This window comes from Melanostigma gelatinosum (assembly GCF_949748355.1).
Source record: "Melanostigma gelatinosum genome assembly, chromosome: 20".
NCBI classification, from domain to species: domain Eukaryota; kingdom Metazoa; phylum Chordata; class Actinopteri; order Perciformes; family Zoarcidae; genus Melanostigma; species Melanostigma gelatinosum.
Window position 1 is genome coordinate 18,427,305 of NC_136653.1, and position 26,191 is coordinate 18,453,495.

Sequence of the window (26,191 nt, forward strand, 5' to 3'; positions counted from 1 at the left end):
CTAACGAAAAAACGGAGCTTCTGATAAAGCGTACGCACACACAAGTATCACCAAAATCCCACACTTTAATTCCACTCATACGCCTTCTGTCTCCTCTCTCAATCCAGCCGTTATTTTATTTTATAAGCACTTATTTTACATACATCGTACCGCAACGCCGGAGCTACACGTAGCTAGCGTTAGCTCCCCACAGCGCGGTCATGCAATAGCAATCATTTTAAACGTATTTCCACGCTGCTAAAACACAGACTAGTCACACGTATTATTGGACTTATTTAGTCATCATTTTAAACGTATTTCCACGCTGCTAAAACACAGACTAGTCACACGTATTATTGTTATTATTAACCCTTAAACCTCCGGTTAACGGGCTTTAGCTCCGCCGGACCTGAGCTCACTGTTACGTATATGAAACGCGAGTTACTCACTGCCAGCGCCACAACCACTCACCCAGTCTGTCTAGTTTCACCAAAGCCCTTATTCTACGTCTCTGAATCACCCACACGATCCACTAATTATACATTCACAGCCAAAACAAGCGAGTGTGTCTTTCCTGAAGCCTGCGGCCTCAGAAGCTAACTCCCGCTAGCCTAGCTCACTAAGCAGCGTATGCTCAAAGCCCGAAGATTCTTGGGCCACACAACAAAGGCTCGCACCCCTAAGTCGGAATGCCAAGATATTTCAGTCCGCCAAGTCACATACCTGCTTTAAACTAGCTATCTGCAGGCCTAACAATACTTATGTTGGGCCGAAGGAGACTCCCAGCATGAGCAAAGCAGTATCGCCCGTACCACAGCTTGTTTGATTCCAATGTGGTGATTTACTTACATACACAGCGCTGTCCGTCTTTAATTAATTCTTAGGATCCTTATACTCTTGACTAATCCCTTAAGTTCATCATACTTCAGACAGCAAATCGTACTTACCTCAGTGGACATGGCCTCCCTCGTTGGAACGTACCCACCGGCAACGTAGCGTTAGCCGTTAGCAGCGCTTAGCCAAGCAGAGATTCCCCTAAGATCCTAATAGCTAACTCACAGATTTCATGAAACGGCTCTGCCGACCGATATTGTGGGCCCAGGATTGTCTGCTTGACTACCGCCGCCGTCAGCACACACAGCGAGGCCGGCAAGACTGTCCCATCTGGGGTGCCAAATTTGTTATGGAAGAATTTTTACCTCATAACAAAGGGGAGGCCGGAGCCAGCCATGTGGCCGGCTTTGTGCCGTCGACACACACGCTGCGATAATAACGCTACCAAAACTGGTTTACAATTATAAGGAATTTAATTCCACTGATGTAAGCACGATTACAGTTATACATTGGAGTGTACACTCCTATGACATATTAAAACAATAAAACCCCATTTGCAAAAAACCTCAACTCAGCTTCTCAGGTGAAAAACACGTCCGTCCTCCGAGAGCCATGACACGAGAGAGGAAAAAGGCTTAAATTAAACCTCCCACATCTGTTCGATAACACCTCCTCTCCATTTATCTCGATTCCTATTGGCTAACTTCCAGGAGTGTATTCGGCTGTCTGCCCCTGAGTCTAACACATTCAATGACCGTCAGTTACGTTTTAACCCCTTCTATAATAATCCTTCAGTATGAAAGTTAAACTTCTGCAACTTGGCAGAAGCTTCATGCTTCTGCATGTATGTTTATGCTTATGTTTATCTTAATTATGCATTCTCAAAACCCTTATGATTATGACTAACTATGAATTATTAATTATGAATTATTAAACACTTTTATTATATCTACTAACTACAGTTTTTTACTCAAATTTCTTACACTATCACCTGGGAACAATTTTGTACCAATCCATGTTGTAGATTTATTTCATTGGACAAGTGAATACTTTGACCTGCAGGTAGTACTGGAGGAAAAGTCAGAGGATCCCCAACGTTAGTAAGATTCTTCCTTTGGGAGCCTTTAATATCTGACCTTAACTTCATGGCAATACATCCAACAGATGTTGAGATATTTGAGTCTGGACCAAAGTAGTAGCGTAGTAGAGCCACGCTCCTAGCATAGCTAAAGATGTTGCAAAGGTCTAATTACACAAAGCAAGTATTTTTAAAATGATTGGAGTAAATAAGAAAAACATAACATGTAACCAGTATATTGTCCTGTACTGTAATAGCAGATGTAGGCAGTAATGAATAGAACACTTTGGATTTCCAGAACCATCTTGTTTTATTGCAACATTTTCCTGAAGATACCAGTTTCTGGGAATTATATCAGCAAAACAAGTAAAACGTTATATTCCCACTTCTAAAAACAAAAAAGAATCCGTACAATTGAACCTGAATCCCATCGCATTATTGCAAATTCTTACATTTAGAAATGAATAATTTAATAGAAAGTATCAGTATAAATCAGTGCTGAATAGTTGGAGTTTTGACAGAATGGGAAAAAAAGAGCAATCACATTCCTTTAATTGCACAACTGTCAACAACTGTCGTTCAAAACCAGCTACTTCACACTTAAAAATACCCCCAAAAACTAAAAAAAAGCAAAGAATACGCTCAAGAATGAGCTGTTATTGCAACACAACTCACTTACTCCTAAATGAGTAGAGTGGAGTCTTTTCTGCAGCGGAAAGGAGCCAGAATATCTCGCTTTATCTCGACGTCTTTTCACTTTTTTGTATAAATTATATTTTAAGTTTGGATTTGTGATGAAACAATCTGGTACACATGGTAAGATAGATACAGATATATGCAGTGCTTTCAACCTATTAGGAGCACTGAAAGAAATGGACGCCTGCTTCTTGGTGGTTTTGGTTAAACGCTGGACATTTTCTGCAGACGTTGGCTTCACACAAAGCTGTTTTCCGAACATGTTGGGATTAGTTTGTAGCCTGCTCAAGTCTTCGGTGGCAGTGGGCTCGTCTGCGTCTGTGAAGATTGTCTGCCTTCCTCTCCGCCTGGCTGGGCATCCTGAAGGAAAGAGACGGATAAAGACACTGTGAGGGAGCTTTACTGTCTGCGGGTCTCAGAGCTGCTGACCCCTGAGAGACAGCGGGACGATGAGGAGAAGTCCAGGTCACTGCATCCACTGATGCAGCCTCACATATAAGAACTGGTTTCGCTCTGCACTTATCTCTATCTTGACCTTTTTCCATTTTCTGTTTCTTCTCTCTGTGTCCTGATCTGCCCTCACCGTTCATTTCCATCTCAAAAACTTGAGTCGTGCAAACACTTCTCAGGAGTCAGTGGATGGAGCCAAAGAGCTGCAGTTCTGCTGGTTAAGTGACGTTACACTAGAGCCCAGTTTCAAGTACAAGAGGCTGAGAGGGAAGCTGATAATATGAAGCCTGGGACTCTTTGTTTAACGCTTTAAAATTACACTAAAGTATGCTAGTTAGCTTAGCTGACCCTTCAAGTTGAAATAGCCTGCAGCTACGTACGAAAGATAAGAGATAAAATAAGATGATCCTTTATCAGTCCCACGCTTTTTGTTGTGCTTTCCTTCACTTGTTTGTTTTGCAGTTGTGAGTAGCTCCTCTGTTGTCTTTGTGCATTGCATTGTGGGACAAATGGTGTCCATTTAAAGCACAGTCAGAAATCAGGCACATGTTGCATGCAGCTGCTGACTTTTTAGAGTAATTGTATCCGTCTCCCAGTGTAAATACACTCTGTGAACCTGCTCAGAAATAGCATGGAGTATTATTTTTCTGCCTCAGAGAAACATGTTTTGAACTAGATCTTGAACCAGCCTCTCGTTTATCTCCCACGCACACCCACGTGTGTTGGGCAGGGCCGAGCCGCACAGTGTTTGGATATTGTGGTTTCTGTGTCCCGCTGAGAGAGTCTCAGCACAGACTGCCCCTCAATGCTCACACACATGTTCTAAAACACACACACACACACACACACACACACACACACACACACACATACACGTTTTTGCTACATGGTGGGGACGCCTGTGTAGAGGTTACGCGTGGGGACCTCATTTTCTGAATGGAATAACGGCATACTTTTCATCACATAAATTTTGTTTTGGTCCTGGGAACCAAAATATCAACTCAAGTATCAAAACTTCTCAAATTTAAAAAACTGAATTTTTGTCTGGTGTTTCTATCCCAGCGGGGACGCTCCTATCATGTCATAATACAAACCACCACCAGGGGACACTGTTAAAAATGTGTCTTTCAAGCCTATATACGGAATTCAAGCCTATATAAGGTATTCAAGCCTATATAAGGTATTCAATGGAGGGTAAGTTTATAGAAACTAGAGCTTTATTTAAAAAAAAGAGTTGTTTCTGTATTATATTTTGTTAATTCATTTAATATTGCATTTGTGGATTCACCATTAAATGTTGTAATTGTATAATGACTCATCTGTGTATATTGAACTCCACTCAATGTAAATGTCAGATCAGAATCAGAAATGTTCAAACTTCACAGCTTTATTTCAAAGTTCTGTGCATTTTTCAGATATAGTGCACTGAATATTACAGTTGAAAGCATTACAGTTTTGATACTGTGATATTCAGTGCTTTGTATTTCAGTTGAAAAAAAACCCTACAAATGATAGAGCTGAATATCACAGTATCACAACTGCAATGCTCTCAGCATAATATTTCAAAGTAGTATTTCACTTGCAAAACAAATACTGAACTTGACTACTACAATACTTAAATTGTAATTCTGTAAACATTATTTCAACACTTACTGTTTCAAAACCTTTCAATGCCTCACAACTGTTGTGTACAACTTCTATTACAACTGCACTGCAATGTACACTTTTTAAGTGTAGTGAAATGGTTTTAAATAACAAAAAATACAACGAAAATATGTTTGTGTATCACAAAATAGATTCGTACAACTTTAATGCCGTAACGCAAATAGAAATATTCAAATATTTAACAAAGAAAACGAGGAATGTCAAAGAGAACAGGCACGATTATGAATTCCTCAAAAAAAACAAAAAACCTGTTAAACCTTCCATTTGACAATATTGAACAACGTCCAGCAACAGAAGTGCATAAATGTCCAGCAAAGATTGTACCTGTACACAATAGTGCACAAATGTAAAAGCTTACCTTTCTTGCAAAGACTTTCGCTTTAGTGCATCAATTCAGTTTTTTGTGTAAAATTTCACTGCCTCCCACCTCCTTCCTTTGAGAGCTAGTGGTGACGTCTGAATGCATTCCAGGAACCTTCCAAGATCTGATGTGGTCCATGAGTGTTTTTTCCACAACCTGGATTTCGTCGTTGGTCCACTTCTGTTTTTTTGTTTGTGATGACCCTGAATAAAATGAGACAGTAATTTAATGTTATTCAAAAACCAGCAAGTACTGAGGCTATAATGTTGTATCGATCTTGACTGTAGCAGTACACAAAATACGAGTAGAACAACCTGTAGTTGCAGTAACATAAGTATTTGGAGCAACAGTGTCTAATACAAAAATAGAACTCGCAGCAGAAATATAGACGGTAGTTGCAGAAGTATGAACAAAGACACGGTTTACTAACACTAGCTTCAGTATTACATGACACAAGTGGAGTACTTCATTTAAAACAACTGGTCATTGTCCATTTAGTCCAGAGGACATTATGTGATTTAGGACTAGATGAGATCTACTGACCTGAACAAATGAGTCCTTTACATAGATGATTCTGAATTCAATATACTGGATGATGTGAAATTATTTTTCCTTACGTAATGATGCCAGTTACTTTAATATGGTGTTTCATTAGCCTCAAAACCTGGGCACACAAAAACCAGGTGCGTGATAGAAACGCACAGAGAGTAATATTGAAAGTTAAAGTATACTCACTATGCAGAATGGACAAAATAATATATTTATAGTAGGCTGAAATCATTGGATAATAATTATCGATGCATTAATGAATGTATCACTTTAATGTTGCAGCTGGTAAAGGTGGAGCTCATTTGAACTACTTAATACACGTATTAACTAAGTTACATACTACATAACGATTTATTAGTTTATTTCTATTTTGGATAGGGAATCTATAAAATGTATTCTCATGTCAGTGGACTCACTAAATAACTTGATCCTAGGTGAGAAACTGAAAAACTTTGAAAAGATTACCTTTTTTTGTGTGTGATTGACCAGAGGCCTCTCCAACCAGCATCTTTTCATCCAAACTACCTATTAAAACACAAGCAAAACTGAGAATAACAGACTTTCAATTTATTTCATACATCCAATCAAATAGTGTCTACAATCTGTTGGTGCCCACAGAATAAACACTCATGTGGTATTTTAAGGAAACTGTATTAGGGAAAGTGATTGGAAATAAAAATACAGGCAAGGTAAAAGGCATGCAAATGATTAAGGCTAGCAATGTACCTGGGCAGTGTGTGCTTTCTTTCCAAGAGAAATATTTTATCAGAAATTTTCACAATCCTCACATTTACTCGAAATATTACCTTTGGCTGGATGTGGATCATCCTCATCACTGTACTCAGAACTTGATAGAGGTTCTCTTTTGTCTCTGAGCATTTGTCTGTTGAGCTTAAAAAAAGAAAGGATTAGACTTGGATATTCTTCATTGTAAAATCACAAGCATTTAACAATAATAAATGTCAAGACAAAACAATAGACTAAAACTAGGCAACATGTTTAGAAAATAAATTGAGTGCTGGGCTCTTAGGTTTATTTTCCTGTGCCTTTATTTGAGATGCGAGACGTTAGCTCAAAAGACTTGTGCTTTGTCTCGTAGTGGCACTTCACATTACCGCTTTCAATAATCATCACAGCCTCTGAAAATATTACCCTGATTCCTGTAAACTGACAGATGTCATGGCCCTTTTCATGTTAGAATGTGAAGTTTTGCAAATAAACTTACAACTCCACTGTCGGTTCTCATGAGCTCTGGAACACTTGTGTCCTCATCGACATCAGCTGGAGTGGGGTCAAGAATATCGGTATTGTCACTGGACCGCTGGTGTTCTTCCTGAAAAACAAATCATTTTTTTGTAATGTTTAGACAGGCTCCCAACCTACCAGTCTGCCTACCTATCAGTCTACCCACCTACCTACCTACCAGTCTACACTGTTTTACATCAATAAAATAATACACAACCAAACAACAAATACTACAACTTATATTTCATCAGACATTATGAATAAGTGGCTGCAGTGCAAACTATTTAATTTCTCCTTGTGGGAAACACTGTCGTAATAATGGAAGTCTAATATGTGTGATTAACTAGCTGTAGTCTGTAAGAAATTAATTACTCTAGCATTGTTTTCATTTCTGTTCGACATTCACAGTCGAGCAGGTTAACTGTCAATTAAGAACCCAAAGAAGATGACATATCCTACCTCGTTGGTCTGTTCAGGGTTAAAGCCATCTGTCACATCAGCGCCTGCAAATATATTAGAGGATAGAAATGTTAATATGGTTTACGATGAACTAATAACTTCAACATCATCTTTGATGGGTCAAAATGTGTTTCATTTGCGTCTAGACTATTTTTAAATAGTTATATGATTTAAACCCTGAGAGTATGATCAGTTTGGGATTGAAACCAATAGACTCCCTGAAGTATTCAGTATAATATTCTCCACTATTACAAAAGACTTTCTACAAACCTCAACATAAAACCATCTCATGGTCTCTCCCCTCTCTCACCTGTGCATTCAGAGCTGCCACCAGTGGATGAAAAACATGCTCCATCCTCCTGAAAGCACAAGGGACACATTCAGTCATGTTACAGTACTCTGTATTTCAAGCTGCAGTGGTAGAATTTGGTGTAATTAAAATTGTTGCCTGAGCTGCTATTATTACATTTTGACTGAAATTAAAAGTAATTTGTTCTGGTCTTATAGGCTGCATTATAGTAAGGTGATCTACTTATTTCTGAAAGTATGAGGCTAAATATTCTACTTCAATACCCATGGTTATTTTAATTACAATATCTGCTTACATGTGAAGAAATACTTTTTTTTAAAGTTAACCTTGACTCAATATGTCAAATATGTCACTTTGTTGAGCATAATATTCACGTTCTGTGGGAAAAGATAATGATGATAAAATATAAATTCTAAACAATATCTAAATATCATTTTGTGACTGTAAAAAAGCCCCACGATGTGTAAATTATCCATTTGTAGTTAACTGTAATTAGTTGTCCAGCCTTCCGTTAACGGTAGGCTGGTCTCAGATCGCATACCTGCAAACTCATGAGTGAAAAAGGTGACAAGCCCGAAACAGTGAACAGTGTGATGAGAGGACATGTGAGCCCTTGTTGCTGTAGTTCATCTCCTTGGAGCAGAGGCTACATTTAGCCTGAATATCAATGTGTTAAAACACTGACAGCAGGAAGCTGCACTCACGTCTGTTCAGACCTCCACCTTTATCCAGACCCACCTCCACCTTTATCCAGACCCAGCTCCACTCACAGCTCTGTTAGCTGCACATGCTAGCTGCACATGTTAGCTTAGTGTTAGCTAATATTAGCTGTCCATCTCGGTTAACTTCCAGCACATTGCAACAGCTCTTTTTATATGGCAGTACATGTACCAACATTAGGAGCAAGGACAATAATTAAAAACTTACCATTTCCATCCAGGTTCCACAGCTAGCCCGTCAAGTTACATGTGTGTGGAGCCGCTCGACAGTCTGAGGCAGTGAGTCACCTCTCCACGGGCGCATGCACTGATGGGGGAGGGGCCACGCCATGGTCCCCATGATGATGGTAAACGTCAGGTTTTGTGTAATGTCAGCAATGAAACTTAAGGTACTTTACACAGAACATGACATTGACTGTCCCCACCGTAACCTCACCCATCCCCCACTCCTTCGGTCACGATCAGCATGAGGGAGCTCTGAGGCTCGGCCTGGTCTGCAGCCGTTGTTAATAACTTAGACAGGTAATAGTAATTACTAAAACGGAAGGATTACATAAAATACCTGCTTAAGTTGAGACTTTATTGCTCAACTATAATTTAGTATAAAGTATGTAAAAAAAAAAATTCAATTAAAAAAGGACATTGAAATGAAACAAGCATTTCTAATGAAGTTAAGTAATAGAAGCATTTTTGAACTATTGAAAAAATTATACAACCATTGATATTCATAAAATAGAAACTACAACTATTTACAAGCCATTGTATTCAACAGAAGTATTTATATGTGTATTTAACTAACATATTATGAAAAGACTGTTAATGATGTGTACATGTTGCTGTTTCTGTTGGGTGCAATAAAAACACTTGTAAATGGCTTTTTATGCTAAAGTTCACATATGATGGACACAAGAGGACCCTCTTCAAGGTACAATTAGATTCAAGTCATTAGCATGCTGCTAACAGGAGATAGCATTCCAGAGGGTCTGCAGATTTTTCCGCAATATTTTCCTATTCAAGTCATCAAGGGGAATGTTGCCAAGCAATTTCCCATCAAATTCAACCATGTTGTGAGAAGTTATGATTATTTGAAGGATGGGCCAGTTGGTCATCACTTTCCATTAATTTTATCCTGGCAAAATCCCCCATTCAAATGTAGGCCAATTCCCTCCTCCCGCGCAGGCATGCTAAGTGCTAGGGAGTACCATCCAATTTGAATGTGCCTCATTGGGGCCTGTCTACAACATATTAAAAAAACAGGGCTCTGACATCTTCCGAAGTAAAAGATGGTCTGATCTCATCAAGAGTACGACAGGGTGTACAGCTTAGGGACATGTACCCCATGCTGAAGTCTGAGTTTGATACAGGCAAAAATCATTTCTGGATAATCTAGAGGGATTTTTTCCAGGTGGTCCTATTGTAGGCCTTGTCCACAATGTGTGTGCACAATCTGGGGGTTCTAGGACCCATATTTGAGAAATTATGGCCATTCTTGCATATGCCAAAATATAAGTGAATAAGGCCCCAATTGAGCCCAATTAAGCCCTTTGTGGCTGTTTTTGGGGACCTTAACTTGCAGCTATGAGGCCCAGATTATAGGTGTGTAATGGTGACGAGCCCCTCTTTGAGGCAGAAAGGGATTTAAAACCCTACCCCTTTTTAAAGTATAAAAAGTTTGAGAAAAGACTGGTAAAATCTGGATTGTGACCACTTTTTAATATTGATAAATTTTAAAACACTTGTCAATGGCCTTCTTTGATGAAATTCACATATGATGGACAAAACAGGACCCTCTTCAAGGTTCAATTGGATTCAAGTCGTTAGCATGCTGCTACCGGAAGTTAGCTTTCCCAAGGTTCTACAGATATCTCGCTTTAGATCCTGCATCACCTTATCACAGGCGACTGATTTATGCAAAAATCAGGCAGTTCCAACCTTTCACTACGATTTAATGGCCCGTTTCTCACTTGCCAAAACAGGCCGAAAGATGAGGTCATATGCCTCAATTTTGACTTTTGGGGCTGTTTTTGGGGACCTTAACTTGCAGCTACGAGGCCCAGATTATAGGTGTGTAATGGTGACGAGCCCCTCTTTGAAGGAGAAAATGAATCAAATCTCTACTTTAAATTAAAGTGGACATTTTGAGAGAAAAGACTGTTGAAGGCCATGTCGGAACATAAGTGTCATCTGGGTAGAGACATCCATAGTTCACTATGGGAAAAGTGTTTGGAATGTCCCATTGAGTTTTATACCATTTAACGATGGGGCAAAGATGGAATGACTGAAAATTTCACGGTCCTAGCCCATTGTTTTATGGGGTAATTAGGCCAAATAACTTTAAAATGAAGAAAAATGCCATATATTACTACGGGAAAAGTGTACCGAATTTCCTATTGATTTTCATACCACGTGGTTTGTGGCCAAGGGCCGACTGACTGTGAAAATTTCAGCGTGCTAGCCCATTGCTTTCTAGGGGTATTAACTGAACGTCTATTTAAGCCAAATAAATGCTAAATGCCATGAATCACTATGGGAAAACTGTACAGAATTTCCCGTTGATATTCAGACCATTTCATCTTGGGGCAGAGGTTGACTTAATGTGAAAATTTCAGCCTCCTAGCCCATTGTTTTCTAGGTGTCTTTAGGCAGAATTGAGTCAAAAGGCCGTAATTTCTACGTGTACGGAGTTTACCATAGCAGAAAGTGTACCATCGCAGAAAGTGTATGGAATTTCCCCTTGATTTTCATACCACATGGTCTTTGGCCAAAGGTCGACTGACTGTTAAACTTTCAGGGTCCTAGCCCATTGCTTTCTATGGGAATTTGGGCAGAGTTCGGTGAGAAATCCATAATTCACTATGGGAAAAGTGTTTGGAATTTCCCCTTGATTTTCATACCACATGGTCATCGGCCAAAGGTCGACTGACCGTTCAATTTTCAGGGTCCTAGCCCATTGCTTTCTATGGGAATTTGGGCCGAGTTCGGTGACAAATCCATAGTTCACCCATCTCATCCAGTTCACCCAGTTCACCCAGTTCACCCATCTCACCCAGTTCACCCATCTCACCCAGTTTACCCAGTTCATAATATCCCATCAAATTCAACCATGTTGTGAGAAGTTATGACTAGTTGAAGGATGGGCCGTTTGGGTAATCACTTTCCATTCATTTTATCGTTCAAAATGCCCCATTCAAATGTAGGCCAACTGCCCCTCTTCCCGCGCAGGCATGCTAAGTGCTAGGGAGTCCCATCCAACTTGAATGTGCCTCATTGGGGCTTGTCTACAACATATTAAAAAAGCAGGGCTCTGACATCTTCAGAAGTAAAAGTTGGTCTAATCTCACCAAGAGTGCGACAGGGTGTACAGTTTAGGGACGTGTACCCCATGCTGAAGTCGGAGTTTGATACAGGCAAAAATCTTTTCTAGATAATCTAGAGGGATTTTATTCAGGTGATCCTATTGTAGGCCTAGTCCACAATGTGTGTCCACAATATGTGGGTTCTGGGATCCATATTTGAGAAGTTATGGCCATTCTTGCATATGTCAAAAAATCCACTAATATAAGGGATTAAGGCCCCAATTAAGCCCTTTGTGGCTGTTTTTGGGGACCTTAACTTGCAGTTACGACGTCCAGATTATAGGTATGTAATGGTGACGAGCCCCTCTTTGAAGGAGAAAAGGATTCAAAACTCTACCCCGTTTTAAAGTATAAAAAGTTAGAGAAAAGACTGGTGTAAACTGGCTTTCGGCCACTTGGGAAGATAAGTGTCATTTGGTTCGAATCCTTTCTGTTGGGTGAAATAAACACAGTCCATTTCCAATTGATATTCGCACTATTTAATCTGTGGGCAAAGGTCGACTGGCTGTGAAAATGTCAGGGTCCTAGCCCGTTGTTCTCTATGCGAATTTAGGCCGATTTATGTCAAAAATCCTTAGTTCACTGTGGAGAAAGTGTTTGGAATTTCCACTTGATTTTCATACCACGTGGTCTTTGGCCAAAGGTCGACTGGCTGTGAAAATTTCAGGGTCCTAGCCCGTTGTTCTCTATGCAAATTTAGGCCGACTTAGGTCAAAAATCCATAGTTCACTATGGAGAAAGTGTATGGAATTTCCACTTGATTTTCATACCACGTGGACTTTGGCCAAAGGTCGAATGGCTGTGCAAATTTCAGGGTCCTAGCCCGTTGTTCTCTATGCAAATTTAGGCCGACTTAGGTCAAAAATCCATAGTTCACTATGGAGAAAGTGTATGGAATTTCCACTTGATTTTCATACCATGTGGTCTTTGGCCAAAGGTCGAATGGCTGTGCAAATTTCAGGGTCCTAGCCCGTTGTTCTCTATGCAAATTTAGGCCGACTTAGGTCAAAAATCCATAGTTCACTATGGAGAAAGTGTTTGGAATTTCCACTTGATTTTCATACCATTTAATGAATGGGCAAAGCTTGAATTTCTGTGAAAATGTCAGCCTCCTAGCCCATTCTTTTCTGGGGAAATTAGGCCAAATAAAGTCAAGATAAAGTCAAAATGCCATAAATTACTACAGGAAAGGTGTACGGAATTTCCCATTGATTTTCATACCACTCAATCTATGTGGAAAGATTTAATTACTGTGAAATTGTCAGCATGCTAGCCCATTGCTTTCTAGGTATTAACTGAACGTCTATTTAAGCCAAATGAATGCAAAATGCCATAAATCACTACGGGAAACTGTACAGAACTTTGGAAAATCGTAACTCGGCAGTCCGGAAGGGCGGGGACAAAAAGTCAGGGTTTTTATCCTTACCCCAATGCAATGTTGCTCCAAGTTCTTCCTATAGTATATATATAGTGTTGTGCGCAAGAGAGTTTTATCCTCAGATTCCATGCATTAGATCAGAAGGTCACCACGGGAATATTCAAAGTAAGAGTTAAAAAATGAGGCCTGTAGCCACCATATAGCTAGTTGTTACAAAACAACTTACAATGAGCTTTGCTAGCTACAAGGGGTGCCACCATAGAAATACATTTTACGGTTTTCCGTGGTCTATTGAAGAGTTAGTTGTTATAATGACAACGCACGTCTGTGTGGCTAAGTGTTGTTGCAGCTTGGAAGAGAGCAGACTTAGCTCCAGAGACAGATGGCTAGCTACTGAGCTAGGTAGCTTATCTTTCTCCTGAGCAGGCAGGGAGTTATTCCATTATTTACATGTATCACAGGCTTTGTCTGACCTTTTGTTTCTTCTGGAAATGTTTGCCCTGTAAAATCATACTAAGCATACTTAAGCACGGTGCAAAAACACTGGCACTGCACTGTTATGAATTGCCATCATGATTCATCCAGAGAAACTGATATGAAGAGGTCAGAAAAGCATTATGAGCTCGCAGCTGCTTGTGAGAACTGCTGGTGCGAAAAATAAATCATGGTACACCAAAGAGTGAAATGTAGAAGGGCCCACTTTCAGCACCAGCCAGATGAGTAGCAACTTGGGTGGCTAATTTTCTGTAAATAGGGAAGCATTCAAGCATTGTTAAATTAGCAAGCTGGCTAGCAAACTAGACAACTGGCTAGTTAGCTAGCTTGCTAATTCCACTATGCTTAAATGCTTCACTAGTTACAGAAGATGGTCACAACAGCGGGCTGGTGGCCAGCAGCATCGCTGGGTCTAACAGTCCCTCGCCCTAACTCCCTATACAGAAAGTTTATTTTTTAGCTTTTGCAGCGTTATCTATGGTCGTAATAGTGGTCCAAAATGATGTCAAATTGCATACTTTAAGTCAAAAATATTCAAATATCCTTGGAGGACAACCAAACCCAAACTATCCTAGTATATTTTATTCAATGTAGAAATTCACGACTCTTTATCCTGCTGCGTAATATATCCTGTCTGATATGCTGCTCCTAAAACCTGAATAAATAGCTCACACCCTGTTGATTTCAGGCTGAAGGCATCGTACAGTAAAATATGTTTTAGAGTGATACTATAGGCTACAAATAACAGGAAAGCACTTTAAGTATTAACACTATGGGTAAATATACAAGGACACCACCGTAACCCTATACTGTTTCAGTTGGCGTATTATAGACCTACTATAGAAGATGCATAGCATTTGAATAGTATAATAATAGAACAATCAAATCAAAAACTGACACAGAATGCTATAACATGCTTAAAGATATAATAAATAAATAATTCAATTAATTTTGTAGAGTCCAAAATCATAAAACATAAATAAATAAGGCGCAAGACATTGCTGACACCAGCCCACACACACGCCAACAAGTGAATGAATAATGGGAGTAATGGGACTTATTTTTCTCCGACTTCAAGAACGGCATCTGGCTATATCAATGTGCTTTCCCACGCTGTACAAGAGTGTGTGGATGAAGCATTAAGTTGAGACTCTCTATGCTTTGTGATGTTACTACTCCCCTTGTCTTTTCAGTCATTACTGCAAAACCTCTCCTCAGTGAGTCCGCAACTTGCCATATGTAGTTTACACGGAGATTAGCCTAATATAACGATTGCAATAGTAAGTGTACACATGAAAATGGCCGCCCCTCAAACCATCCTGCTGTATTGATTTAAAGGAAAATGTCTTTTCTACTCCTATTTTATGTTTATGGATACAACTCTAAACCTGCATTTGTCTGTTATCATCAATATCATTGTCATTGAACAGTGAGCACTGTTTAAAAGTTAGCTTTAAAAAAGCAGTGCAACAAAACAAGACCTTATTGATCTTACACCTCTGACATGGCAAAATAAATCAAATATAGACTATTATTATAATTGTTGTTGTTATTGTCAATAATATCAATGATGAGATAATGAATTGTGGTAAAATATCATTACAATTGTATGGAAGAAACTTAAAACAGGCATTTTACATGAGAAATATATAGACAATATACATTATGGTTATCGTTGTTTTTATGCAAATTTTTAAAAAACTATAGCAATATAAATAATATCAATATTAATATTAAGTATTTGTGTATTTATTTATTTATACATATATTTCTTTTTTATCAAATGTAGCATTTCATTCATGCTTATCTTTGGTCAAAAAGACACATTTAAAGTGTATTCCCAAACTGTAATACTACCTTTGACCAATAGGGGGCAATAGAGAGTGGACAAACAGCGATACACACTTCAAGAACAGCCTACCTCATGGGGACTGCAGTACTAGTGTGTATACACTAGGGGAGCATTCATACACACACACACACATTTTTTTCTTGAAAATGGTTTCCAGGGGACTTCTGAGAAAACTACATGGGGCATGTCTAGACACTGTTCTGAAGCTTGTAGGAGGGGTTTGCCGGTGGGGACCTCAGTTTTTGTCCCCACGGTGACACGAGTCCCCATGGGTCTGTGTGCAGTCAGGTCAAAGTCCCCACCGGGATACAAAGACAAACACACACACACACACACACACACACACACACACACACACACACACACACACATAAAGAGTAAATATAGAGCCTGACTCAATCCATCCTCCCCACACACAGAGGCATCAACACGCACACACCGCTTGACCAAAACAAAGACACACACAGCCCACAGTGACCCCTGGTGGCCAGCGCCGACCACTGCAAGTAGTTATTGTGGAGACGAGTCTCACTGATCCAGGATCTGTGACAAAGACAGAATGACTCATTTGTAATAGTTTAAAGTCTTGTTATGTTAGGATGTAAAGAAATGAACTGCTAAACTTCTAATTTTCCTCATTGGGGAGCTGTTTTAGATTCATTTGTTATGCTGAGGCAAAACATTGCTGCTTTGCACCAGGAACACGTTTTTAAAATATATATTAATTAGATTAATAACTTATGTAGATGCAGTCAAAAAATATAATGCAAAGAGCAGGAACAAGTTGTTAGTTTTGTCACATTACAGCAAATGAGTTTAAACTTTTTCAGTTTGCATCTTTCCTCCAACTCCTCAATGACATGCAGGTTAGCTGGATTGAAACTCTAAATTCCCTCTTTCAGGTGAATATATTTGTCTAAATGTCTAATCTGACCCAGGATAAGTGGGTGTTGAAATAATCAGAAAGTTAACCTACAACTCTTTCGATAACTGATTCCTCTTTTACATAAGTAAAGGTTGTGCACACTGTTTGAGTAGACCTGTATTTGTAGAGCTGGATAGTTATTTACTATTTCACGTCACTGGCTGGATTTGAATCCTTCACAAAGAAGCAGTGAGTCCGTTTGGGAACTCGTCGTGTTGCTTCCTGGCTGACCCCGTCAGCACTGCTCAACTGTCAGAAGAGCTGCGTCACATATTTCCATTTGAGCCGGGATGTTGAGGGATCGGCGGGACATTTTGTGTATCCAAACAATGATGACAAGAGATGCACAAGTTAGCTGTTCATGAGACACACCTTCTGAACGTTACGATGGTCAGGCTGTTGACACTGTTTCACTTTAATAAGTAGATAAATATTCCTATTTAAACCCTACTGTATGGTTTTTGGGCAGGATCAATTGCACAACAATATGTTAATACTGACAATTTTTATTTCTATTTTAAAGTGATGGGATGTTTTAAAAATTACTTTTAAAAGTTTTTATATAAGAAAATATTAGAAAAATATGAATACATTGTTGTTGCTGGGGAACAAACAAAGTGTTGGTGTTTCTTTACAATTAAATACTTTATTGTTTCAGAGGTTTATGTTTTTAAATTGATGATCAGTCAGATATGGTGGTCCATTGTTCATTCTCAGTCGAGTTACAGGTTATATTTAATGATTTTAATAAAGTGTAACTTGAAGTTTCAGTGCCACACATGGTTTGGCTCCTTTTCATCACTTCCTGTGGAAGGACTGTGAATAGGCTGCTGGTACCCTGTTTATGCCTTCTAATTATTCATTTTGTACTATTTCATTTTAAAAAGCAGCATACTCACAGTGTAATTGTTTTAATCCCCTTGTTTCCTGTACTTCTTCTGCAGAAGATGTACAACATATTTACGCTCTAATATGCAGACTGAAATCTCAAGAGACGCCGACTTTTTACATTTTTCGTGATAGATTTCTCTGTTTTCATGCCATCCCCTTCTCTTGCCCGCCTCCTCGCCCGACCACAGGTTGGTTTATTAATATAATTAATTAATATAAGTCACGAGACTTTATTGCGATATACTGATGGATTTTAGTACTTCATGCACATTTGTGTACTGCATTTTTTATTTATCAAAAACAATTATATCAAACATAAGTAAAGTCAGAAGAATAACATTCTGTACATTTATTTTTTTAATAGTTTTTTGGCAAACATTTTCGAATTTGATGTAATAACATCGTATCTGATTTTAATGAGGTCAAAAAGAAAATAATATTGAAAGGAATACAAGTTTTCAATAATCATTGTTATTATTACACACGAAGCAACGAGGAAGGGGAAGTTCATACGACTATGGCCACCTACATGTTAGTCCTTGGTGACCCATCGTAGCTCACTCTTGACGTTCTGCAGCTCTGATAGGTTAACGGCCGGACCGGGCAGCTTCACCGCGCCCGGCAACGCCTTCTTCTCCTCTGGCGTCTGGGCGGCAGCGCAGGGCTGCTCTGGTGAATGAGCCTGGGGAAACATTGTTGTTATTATTATTGTTATTGAAGCCTTGTTTTAGGGTTTTAACTATTACTTTACTTCACGTCCCTTCTCCCTTCTCACTACTACTACATGCTGGCATCAGCAGTGCTCTGTTCTGTCCTGAAAAGCCAAAATGCCGTAACTAGTTAAGGAGTAGAATCTGACCTTTTTACTTTATGGAATATTAACATGCTATAGAAGTGTTCAACTTAAGAGACAACATTTTGCAAAACAGCAACAGAGCTTCCAAACATTAAGCCTTTTGTCTTTCTTAACGTCCTCCTTTCTTTCGTTTACTTCTCTCACTATTGTCCCTCTCGGGTATCCGTAGAACAGCAGAAGTGCTTTGAGTAAAGATGTTGATGGTGGTGAAAATAAAGCACTGAGTACACGGCGGTGCACATTTGGAAAGAGTGTTATATGGGTCAACGCATGCCTAAAATATTCCACTCAAATTACTTTTATATGACACTACTTATTATAGTAAGTAAGAAAATGTGCTTCTGGTTTGCACACAAAAACTATTGTCACTTTTGATAAAGCTACAGAAACCTGGAGGTAAATGTGTGTGTGTGTGTGTGTGTGTGTGTGTGTGTGTGTGTGTGTGTCTCCTGTGTTGTCTCACCTCTTCTGCGTCTACTGTCTCCTCTCTCCTCTTGACAGGATGTCCCGCCCCTGGACGCAGAGCTCCCATCGGGATGTTCAAATTAGCCTGACGGACGGCAAGAAGAGCCAATGAGATGCTTTCAACACTTTAAACAAATTCCCTGTCTGTGCGTCTCTGCATGTGTGTGTGTGTGTGTGTGTGTGCGTGTGTGTGTGTGTGTGTTTTATTTGTAAGCATACACCTGTTTCCTCAAAACCCCTTGTTTTGATTTTGGCCACGACTTCCTGTCACCAAGGATGTCGTGTCTTTATGAAAATTGGGACACACACATAGCTCAGCGATCTGCCTGCTAACTCGATGTTAAACTGCTGCCTGCCCGACGTCCTGTCACTTGGATTTGATGTGTCATCTTGTTTTTTGCATTGTATTGTAAATATGCTGATATTGTACAGCTGTACAGAGAGGGAGTGTGTTGTGTTTCACAGAGGTTTTATTTATTTTTCTCCAGACATTGAGGTTTAAAGTTCTGGGAGAAATCGCCTCATTCGCAGCATGTTTGCTCAGAGTGGTAATATCTGTAATGTTGCTTTGGCTGGGGTTGTTTACTGTCTCATGCTTAGCCTGCTGTCGGCAATCATTTTCTGACATTCCAACCAAAGGTTAAAGTAATATTTCACCATAATTGTAGTTTGAGATTTTGGGAAACACTGTTGTTTGCTTTCTTGTCGAGAGAGGGATGAAAAGACTGATACCAGTGTGGGTCTTTTAAGTGATGCTAGGGCCAGGATTAGCTTAGCTTAGCATACAGGCGGAAGCAGTTAACCTGGCGTTGTCCAAGCATTTATGGAATTCTAGCAGCACCTTTAATTAATATGTTAAAACTTGTTTGTTGGATCCGTATGTGGACACAACATTTTTTTTAAGGCTAGATGTTTCTGCTTGCATCCAGTCTTTATGCTAAGCTATAAGCTAATGTCTTCTGGCTGTAGCGTATGAGCGTGCTATTGATTTTCTTATTTAACTCTCCGCAAGAAAATCAATTCCCAAAATGTTCCTTTAACTCTGTCCAACAACTGAAATAGCCCTCGTGTTGGAGTTCCATCTGAGCCTCACTGCCAGGCGGCAGCCTCCGTGTCTGCTGAGTGAAGCCGATGCAGACGTGTCTTAAAACGTGCATTCTCTCGACTGACCAGCAGGGGCGACTCCTCTGGTTGTGTAGAAGTCTATGAGAAAGTGACTCTACTTCTCTCTTGATTTATTCCCTCAGTAAACATTGTAAACATGAGTTTATGTCTCAATCTCTAGTTTCAAGTCTTCTTCAATACAGCATGATGTTCATTTAGTACATTATGGTCCATTTAGAGTCAAACAGACCATAATGCAGGGGCTTTATGGTCTGGCTTCATGGTTTGCTTTAGGGCGGTCTTATGGCGTTTTAACGTCACTCCTCCGCATTCTAAATATGGCAACTTCCATTTATTGGTTGCAAAAAACAACAACATGGCAACAGCCGTAATCCAAGATGGCCACCGACGAAATCGCTGAACTCAAGGCTTCAAAACGGCAGTCCACAAAACAACGGGTGATGTCACGATGACTACGTCCACGAAAGTCTAAGCTCCCTGCATAACTAAAGGACCATATACCAGCGTGTTTGCAAGCTTAAGTTCTTTAAGAGGCAGTCAAGAGATACCAAAGTTGGAGGAAATAAATCGAAAGAAAGAAACTTCTCATGCACACTAATGATTCAACTCTGCTTCCTTACCTCCTGCTTCGTACGTGCATATCAATATAGTGAAGTTGTATCAGAGAAGGCGATATTGGACTTTAGGATCCACACTGGAAACGTTTGGGCACAAAATGTTTCAATTGTTTTGGAGGAAATGTAACGGACCTTTTATTGCTTGGAGCTATTAAAAAGATGTCACGGCTATTAACCTGGGACGAGGCTGAGATGGAACCACAGAGAGTAACTGGCTGTGTGTCGATCGATCAATCAATATTGAAGGTGAACTGCGTCTGTAGAGCTGACCTCCTGAGGAGCGTCTATAAAAGGATGGGAAACGTAAAGACCAGCAGGGCAGCGGAGGAAATCCTTCTATCAGTCAATCAATGCAAGATTTGTCCCTGACGTCTAAAAGCAGTCCCGCTGCTGCAGTGCCCTCGAGCAAGACGCGAACGCAAGATTATAATTTCCCTTCATTGATCAGAGAAATGTTCTTTTCCAGCTCGAATATAAAATTCAGATGGACTGTGAGTTGACTGTTTGTCGGGGTACATTAGTCGACTCTAACTGCCGTGTTGGCAGCGACTCAACGCACTTTGGTGGTTGTTTTCTATTTGATCGTTGTTGGATATAAAACACAGGGTGTTTACATCAGATCCAAGCTCTTAAATGTTGCATTTAGCAGGAACAATAATGATTGATTTTCACACTGTGCTGATTAAATGTCTGGAAAATCAATATAACAACGATATGGTATGCTTTTGAAAATGTTGAAAGATTTAAAATAAAGTTGTTTTTTTTAAAGAAAATATCTATTATTCATAATGTGAATCTGTACTGCTGTTCTTATTTGTGATGAACTTAAACTGATGGTGGAGTGCTGAGACGAGGAGCCTCGTGTTTCTACTGTACTGGTTTTTAAAATAGTCCTCTGTCCAGATGTCTGTCTCATGGTTAGACGTGAAAATGAGCACAAAGAGAAGCGAGCGAGAGAGAGAGGGACGAAGAAAGAAACCCTCTCTGCCATGCATGCACAAAGCCATTACTACACCAACGCAGACACATTTACAAAGATACAGCGACACAGACAACTCCTCATCCTTTGCCTCGCTACAACTCTGCACTAACAAAGCCTTGATACTGTATTATGCACAGTCTGAACTCTGTATTTGCCTTTACCAATAAATACTTTAATGTGGGAACATCTGTCGTCTTTATTTTTTTAACAGGATGAAGAGTTACTATTTGGTTGACATCTCTTGCTTGTCTTGTTTTGTTGTTGTAAATAAAACTAAGACATGGTTGTTGTCTTTTTGAATAAAAGTCTCACACACATCCACAGCTTATTGTGCACACAGATGAAGATGTTTTACCTGAAGGGCCTTCACGTTGGACGAAGGTTTGGACATAATCCTCCCGGTAAGTCCACTGACCTGGAGGAAGCACAGATCACAGACATTCAGCTGTGTGTGTGTGCGTGTGTGTGTTGGGGCCACTGGGACTCGGTTTCTGTGGGTTTAAAGGGCCGGGATAGCATTTCAGTTGCTTAGCGACTCTCCCAGAGAGAAGCAGGTAGAGGAACTGTTCTCTGAATCATTCATGAGAGGGAGGCAGCGGGGAATGTCAAAATAAAAGTGCGACAGTGCCTCAATTTTAGCAAGTGTGCGAGAGAGAACCTTTGCATTGCAGTAGAGTGATATCATCAATTCAAATCCCAACAAACCACACAGACTGTAATTATGGGATGATTGCATGTTACATATTGTTAAAGTTTACAGCATTGTATTATTAAAGTTAGGGAAAGGTCTAACTGAAACAGCACTCTGTCCCAAACCTTAATCCGGGTGTTTAAACCTGAAGTGCATATTTTAAGGGCCTTTTACAAAATCCACGTTTTAAAATGAATCAGCTGAAACAGAATTTGTCCGTCTCTGTCTGAATTCAAGGACCCATTGTTTCAAAAGGTACTTTATTTTGAGGCAGTGAGGTCTATAACTCTGTATGTTTTGCTGAGGTTACTCATCTCCCGCAAAAAATGATATAATCTAAATGATCTTCAGCATTAAAATAGTAAAATACAACAATCCCACAGAAGGTATTTGAATCAGCTATTAGAAATAAAACGTTGTCCCTCTTCCTCGTTTCACCTCAGCCTGCTTTCTGTTATTTTCTACTGCCGCCTTCCCTCTTGAATGTTTCACAGATCAACACTGACCCAAGTGGTTCCAATCGTAGAAGTTTCCACGGCCTATTTATCTTATCTACGAGTGGCTCAGAGCAGAGGACACAGAAACAGGGTCCCCGGCTCTCTCCGGCTGCTGCTGCGTTCAATGGCAGCACTTGGACACCGTTACTAGGGTGCTGTTTATGCAACAACACAGAGCAAGAGCTTTGCTGTCCTTGACATGAGAGTAAAAGCCTGGACACACCGAAATACACAACCACACACACACACGTGCTTACACAACGGTATTTATGTTGGCCATGAGTAGCAGCTGGCCTCCTGAGGCCATGCTGCAAAGCCTCACAAGCTCTCTCTCTCTCTCTCTCTCTCTCTCTCTCTCTCTCTCTCTCTCTCTCTCTCTGGTATATTATTCCTTATACTTTGAATTATTTAAATCTTCAATATTTGTGTGCAGACACCTAACAAAAAGGCTCTGTGCACGTGTTTCAGAGCCTGACGGTATTTCTGGAACGTCAACAAGAGCTGCAGCCGCACAAACGGCAGCACGAATGAATCACGGAATAACTATGTTTTATTTTGCTTCACTAACAAGGACATATTTTGTTGAGAGTGAAATATCTTCACAACTATCTTAACAATTGCTGTGAAATTCCCTAGAGGACACATAATACCTTTGGTGATCCCTTAACTTTTCATCGAGCACCATTATCAGGTCAGAATGTGTCCAATACTTGCTTTGTTTCTGTCCTAATTAGCAATTGTTAGCATGCTAACAGGCTAAACTAAGACGGATAACCTAAATATAAGCTGGTAAACATCAGCATGTTCATGTTGTCATTAGCATGTTAGCATCTTAAAGTTAGCATCCTAAAGTTATCGTTTATCGTCAAGCACTGCTTATATGATGCTAACATGTCTTTGTTTTCTTATTGTCAAAAATGCTAATTAAAAGCGCAAAACCAGAAATGAATTGGTCCTACTAGCAAGTACATATTATATATTCCAAGGTCAACATTTTGGGTTCTTATTCTCTTTCTTGCCAAAATAGAAAGAAGCCACAGCCACTAGGCTATTAGCTTAGCTTAGCATAAAGACTGTAGGCAGAAGAAAACTGCTAGCCGAGAATTGCCGGTGTTTGCTAAGCTAAGCTAAGCTAATCATTTCCTGACTTCACGTTCAGCATGCAGACATGAAAGTGGTGCAATTCTAAAAGCAATGTTTAAATGTTTTTTTGGGGCTGGAAGGAAATGTTGGAAAACACTGAAAGACACACTAATCCATTGTTGGTTGTGATCTTTTCATTACATTTGTTGACAATAAAAGAAAAATAGAATATTGACAGCTACCCTTAAAGTATACAACAATGTTTTAAATAAAAAAAGACCCAAATAACAACTTAATTGCCCTGTTGCTAAACACTGAGTCTTCCTGCAGGTTATTGGAAACTTCCAGACTGTCACTTGTAAAAAAGTACAAAATGCTAAAAGAATACCACAGTATTGACCTGAACCTGCAGTTCAAACACATAAACAAAGCAGAACTAACTTACCTGTTGAGGACACAACACCGTATCGTCTGATGCTTGACTTTTCACTTACACTTTCTATCCATCTCTCACACACTAGTTTCCTCTCTGCCCTCCATCTCTTTCATTATCTTTCTCCTTCTCTCCGCCCTCTCTCTCTCTCTCTCTCTCTCTCTCTCTCACCCTGCCTCGTAAGTGGTGGAAAGATTCCTCTCATATCTGGGATTTGGTCTCTATAAATAGAAGAGTGATACACAGAAGGGACCTGCTTTCTATCCGCACACACTCTGCGACACACATGGACACGCAGAGTGACGGACCAAAACATTGTCAAACGGTATCACCGGACACTTGGATCTCTTTACTTCCAACATTTTTTTAAGGTTTTTAAACTACAGTTACAGTGTAATGTTATCTGCAAGACCAAACTTTATAAGAAAATATTGAAGGTGTTAAGCCTTAATTAGAGTAAGGTGCTTTGGTGAGGGAAATAATTTAAGGGCTGCACCAAACTTCATTCAAAAAAGGAACATTTAAGCATGAAACACTCAAACATGTAACTGTGTGTTGATCTGGTATTCACACATATTCATAATGATGAGTACGGCCCCAGATTTGAACATCTTTTTCGACTGTTCAAGCTAAAATTACAGCAAAACTCTCCAGTGAGGGAAATACTCAAACTCTTAAACCAAACTTCATTCAAAAAATGGAACATTTAAGCATTTAAAAACACAAAACTGTCTCTTATGGTACACTCACAAATGTTTATCAGGACATGTGTGGGATTTTTCTTTTTGCAGCATCTTCAACAAACCCTGACACTTCAGTCCTCAAAACACTTCACCCAACCTTAGTGACTAAAATGGCACTGCCCTATATTTCAGCTGTGACACTCACTCCAACACACCCACACACACACACACACACACACACACACACACATACGCACACACACACACACACACGAGTGCTCGGTATGTCTACATTTACACCCATCCACAGGCTCAGAGGGGAACGGTGATCTCACAGAGTTGAAGGTGTGGGCATGTGTGTGTGTGTGTGTGTGTGTGTGTGTGTGCGTGTGCTCTCTTACCTCCTGCCGTGCGTGGCTGGTCTGCCCTGCCTGCGCTCTCTCTGAGGTCTTCTTCAGCTACCTGACCTCTTTCCGCTCGTCCTGATTGGCTCGGAGAGACTTGAAACGCCTCCCAGAGAGGAATCCGACCCATCAGGAGAGACGTAGAATGAGTTTTCAGCCTGTGTGTGTGTGTGTGAGTGTTGCTCTATATAGATGTGTTTCCTCATGTTGAAAGTCTTTTGGAGTGTGTGTTTCAACCTACCTTTACTCTCAGGATTCCCCTCAACTTCTCCTCAGATGGAGTTGTCCACTTCCATGGCATCAAACCACACTGATCCTATGAAACTAATCTATTGTGTGGCCAGGTAGTAAAATGAACCGACTCAAACTGTAGGCTCGTTATATATTTCAGAATATGCAAATAAGACCCCCCCCCCCCCCCACACACACACACACACACACACATCTGTTGGCAAGGACAACCCTTACCTGTCACAGACAACGACGTCATTACTGACAACATGCTACAGCTAAATGATCTGCTACTCTAGCAACATTTGAAGGTAGAAGCTGAAGTTTGCTTCTCAGGATGCAGAGACGTTTTCGCTTAAAGTCAAACAGCAAACCTACAGGAGGATCTGGGCAGAATATAACCGAGCTTGCATGTGTAGTCTGTACACTGCACATGATGGCAATTTGAAGATAACGGGGGACAAATGCACAGAGACTGGGAGAAATGGGGAGTCAGGGGTCCATGAGGATTTAGCCAAAATCACTTTTATATATTTCTACACAGTATATACTCACCTCTTATCAGTAACAAGTACAGTGTATTTACTAAGTATGTTGTCATTGTTCTCTTTCTCCTTTTCTTTTGAGGAACCTTGAGCTTTTCCACATCATTTAATTTCGCAGTTTGAATGACAACAAAGATACCAAAACTCGCATGTATTCTCAGTACCTACATGTGATCGTTGTTGAGAGTCAAACTTGTCCTCAAAGAGCTTTTTTAGGACTCCAGTTAAAGTTTGGGAGAGCTCATGTAGGGACGTGAGCTGTAGGTTTGGCGCTAAAGATGAGATTAGAATTTAAATTAGGTAATAAAAAATTGAGGCATGCCGTGATAATAATGAT

The 26,191-nt window shown here is 39.9% G+C and overlaps 1 protein-coding gene and 1 long non-coding RNA gene across 3 annotated transcripts; both read right to left on the minus strand.

Annotated features, from left to right (window-relative positions):
- Positions 1-2,182: 2,182 nt before the first annotated feature.
- On the minus strand, positions 2,183-25,172 carry smpx (small muscle protein X-linked). 2 transcript variants are annotated; one of them, XM_079291874.1, is made up of 5 exons: positions 25,076-25,172; positions 21,643-21,702; positions 18,562-18,648; positions 17,772-17,924; positions 2,183-2,947 (listed from the first exon to the last, which is right to left on the minus strand). In XM_079291874.1, the coding sequence occupies exons 2-4, from the start codon at positions 21,676-21,678 to the stop codon at positions 17,775-17,777; spliced, it is 273 nt and encodes a 90-aa protein (XP_079148000.1). In that variant the 5' UTR covers positions 21,679-21,702; positions 25,076-25,172; the 3' UTR covers positions 2,183-2,947; positions 17,772-17,774. The 2 variants fall into 2 exon arrangements, with proteins under 2 accessions (XP_079148000.1, XP_079148001.1); XM_079291875.1 differs by lacking the exon at positions 25,076-25,172 and adding an exon at positions 24,004-24,103.
- LOC306793806 lies at positions 6,077-6,950 on the minus strand. Its single transcript, XR_013772899.1, has 3 exons — positions 6,838-6,950; positions 6,419-6,503; positions 6,077-6,137 (listed from the first exon to the last, which is right to left on the minus strand). It is a non-coding gene; the product is annotated as an uncharacterized lncRNA (long non-coding RNA).
- Positions 25,173-26,191: the final 1,019 nt, after the last annotated feature.

Excerpts from the sequence above, each read along its gene's own strand:
- smpx (XM_079291874.1), bottom strand. The coding sequence starts at position 21,678 with ATGTCCAAACCTTCGTCCAACGTGAAGGCCCTTCAG. Across the intron at positions 18,649-21,642 it reads CCAACGTGAAGGCCCTTCAG|GCTAATTTGAACATCCCGAT; the intron begins GTAAAACATCTT and ends GCCGTCCGTCAG. Across the intron at positions 17,925-18,561 it reads AGACAGTAGACGCAGAAGAG|GCTCATTCACCAGAGCAGCC; the intron begins GTGAGACAACAC and ends ATGTTTCCCCAG.